This window comes from Lactuca sativa, chromosome 4, assembly GCF_002870075.4.
Source record: "Lactuca sativa cultivar Salinas chromosome 4, Lsat_Salinas_v11, whole genome shotgun sequence".
NCBI lineage: Eukaryota > Viridiplantae > Streptophyta > Magnoliopsida > Asterales > Asteraceae > Lactuca > Lactuca sativa.
The window spans coordinates 81,740,705-81,743,568 of NC_056626.2; the positions used below are offsets into that span (position 1 = coordinate 81,740,705).

The following is a 2,864-nucleotide window of genomic DNA, read 5'->3' on the forward strand; positions in this document are numbered from 1 at the left end:
AAACGGAGGTATGTCTGAGTCAATGATTCATCAGGCTTGCATGTGAACACCTCGTACTGCTGTATAAGGAGAAGTCTACGAGAGTCCATTGTTTCATCTGTACCTTCAAATAGGACGATGAGATTGTCCCACATTTCCTTAGCTGACTCACAGTTCATGACAAAATGATAAACCTCATCAGGAAGGGACACACTCAGAATATGCATTGCTGTATAATCAAGGCCGACTTTCTGTTTATCTTCATCACTCAGTTTAGTTCGACCTTCCTTTATTGTTTCCACCAATTTGTTGTCAACAAAGTTTAGGTAACCAATCATACGGTTCTTCCAAATGGAGAAGTTATCAACACTAGAGAGTCTTGGGGGCTCATTTATTGAGCTATATTGGTCTTCTGAATTACTTCCGGATGCCATAACCAAATCCTGCAACCCATTACATTGTTCATTAGTAATATCTATATAGTATACACACACATATATAGGAAGTACATGCTATGTATGGATACAAGTTGCATGCAAAAACTCGAATCTTGCAACTGTAGAGGGTACGTACAGCCATGTCATAGGGAATAACTGATTCGAGCAAAATATGTTTCTACCAGGAGATGTTTTTGATATATTAGAATTCAATTCCAAGAAAAGATTGAGAAGAAAGGCTCAACACGTTAGAGTTTGAGGTATTTTTGGAAAAAGGGAACCTACACTTGCCCTTTTGATCCCAACATCTTCATGACCTCCAAGGTTCTTCGTTTGTCCCTTGGGTTCGACCTTGCGACGATTATCCATATGGTAAATCTGAGTCAACACTTTGGTGAAAGCGTTGTCGACACATGATTTATCGAGAGCCGATGTTTCCATGAATAAGTTAATATTCTCTCTCTCGGCAAATGCCTTTGCATCCTCCCTTTGGACCTCTCGCAAGTTAGTTTGATCAGCTTTGTTCCCAAGGAGCACGATCACCATGTTTTGATCCTTGTGATCCCGAACCTCCTTCAACCATTTTTCCACGTTTTCAAATGTTATTTTACGTGAGATGTCATAGACGATCAATGCACCTACTGCACCTCGATAGTATGCACTAGTTATGGCCCGATACCTGTAGTACTTCATATAATTAAACAGATATGACACATTATATATGCAATACCAACACCAAAAGGTTAATTTTGGATGCATGAACATACATGAAATTAATGTCATTCTAAAAAATATATATATATGAGATACCACGACCGAATTAATATAATATGATGAAAGTTAGTGCGTGTAAGATATAAGAATTGTAAAGATAAACACGAATATATGTACTTTTCTTGGCCAGCTGTGTCCCAAATTTGGGCCTTGATAATCTTGCCGCCAACTTCGATGCTGCTGTTGGCGAATTCAACCCCGATAGTGGCTGAGGATTTGAGGATGAATTCGTTCCTAGAGAATTGTGATAAGAGATTGCTTTTCCCGACACCTGAATCCCCGATCAAAACAAGCTTGAAGAAGCAATCGTGATCATTATACGCCACCATTTCTGTAAAGAGAGATCAAAACTTTGTTCGGGAAGAAAGAGATCCAAGATTGGACGATGATTAGAGTTTAATTTGTTTTAGTTTTCCGATTAAGTTTTCTATCAATTGTGTAATGGTAAGCGTTCCATAAAATCTAAATATAGTTAAGTCTAACAAAATAGAATATCCCAAAACATTTTTGTAAGTTTCGAGCTTGCAATATATGAGGTAGGAAGAAACATTTTAATTAGTAAATTTAGCACAAAATGAGCTCTCAAATCCAGATAGGTTTAATATATACGTCTCAGGTCCACTAACAAAAATAAAAATGAAAGCCTTTTAAACTATATGTATTTAAATTAAGACAAATCCTAAAAAATAGTAAGAGTGTGTATGAGTCGATTTGGTTCGGTTAATAGCCAAAATCCAACCATAACCATTATACATAGTTAATGCATGCATTTCGGTAGCCATTGAGTATCGGTTAGTATTGGTTATGGTTAACGGTTTAGTCGGTTAATGGTTATGCACTACAAGAAATAAAGGCATTATCGACGACGAGGACTTTTAGCGGCGACTCAACAATTTGTCGCCGCTAAAGGCGTCACCGGTAATGTCTTTTCGACCGAATCCATGTTATCCCCTTCTGGTAAACCCCAAATGTTCCATGGAGTATAGTAACGACCCAAAAATCATAAGGTAAAAATTCCATTTTTATTTCAATATATAAACACCTTTTATTCTTATCAATCATTTTAAAACATGTCAATGTGAAAATAGTTATCAGAGTACACTCCTAAAATCATAAGTGCGGAAACATCGGTGGATGCGCTGCGATCAAGCCGGGCTCTACTATTTCGAACCATAACCATAAAAGTGTAAGCACAAATCATTGTGAGTTCCCCAAAATATCTCATACCATACATATCAAACATACAATGACCCATGACCCACAACCATCGGGCCCTGTCCGGAAAGATCTATCAGTAACATGCGATTGGCCCCGCCCACCACACTCATCAGACCCCGCCCGGTATACATACAAACACATACAAGACATGCAAGAGTCACAAAGACAATTAGCATACTATAACATAATGAACTAGGCCGGTATTGATGCCGTCGATCCACAAGTACAGTGACAAATATCATATTATAACTCACTTATCAGACCTTGCCTGACATCAGGACCTACCCGACATGTATATATATATATATATATATATATATATATATATATATATATACATATATAACACATGCAAGGTTACACAGATAGCTAGCAAACTAATAACCATAAATCATGGGCTGACATTCGTGCCTTCGACCCGCTAAACACTGGGAGGAGACTCACCTCAATCCGAGA

The 2,864-nt window shown here is 37.8% G+C and overlaps 1 protein-coding gene across 1 annotated transcript; it reads right to left on the bottom strand.

Annotated features, from left to right (window-relative positions):
* Nucleotides 1-584: 584 nt before the first annotated feature.
* On the bottom strand, nucleotides 585-1,800 carry LOC111894973 (ras-related protein Rab11B). Its single transcript, XM_023891058.3, has 2 exons — nucleotides 1,308-1,800; nucleotides 585-1,095 (listed from the first exon to the last, which is right to left on the bottom strand). The coding sequence occupies exons 1-2, from the start codon at nucleotides 1,517-1,519 to the stop codon at nucleotides 657-659; spliced, it is 651 nt and encodes a 216-aa protein (XP_023746826.2). The 5' UTR covers nucleotides 1,520-1,800; the 3' UTR covers nucleotides 585-656.
* Nucleotides 1,801-2,864: the final 1,064 nt, after the last annotated feature.

Excerpts from the sequence above, each read along its gene's own strand:
- LOC111894973 (XM_023891058.3), bottom strand. The coding sequence starts at position 1,519 with ATGGTGGCGTATAATGATCACGATTGCTTCTTCAAGCTTGTTTTGATC. Across the intron at positions 1,096-1,307 it reads GACACAGCTGGCCAAGAAAA|GTATCGGGCCATAACTAGTG; the intron begins GTACATATATTC and ends GAAGTACTACAG.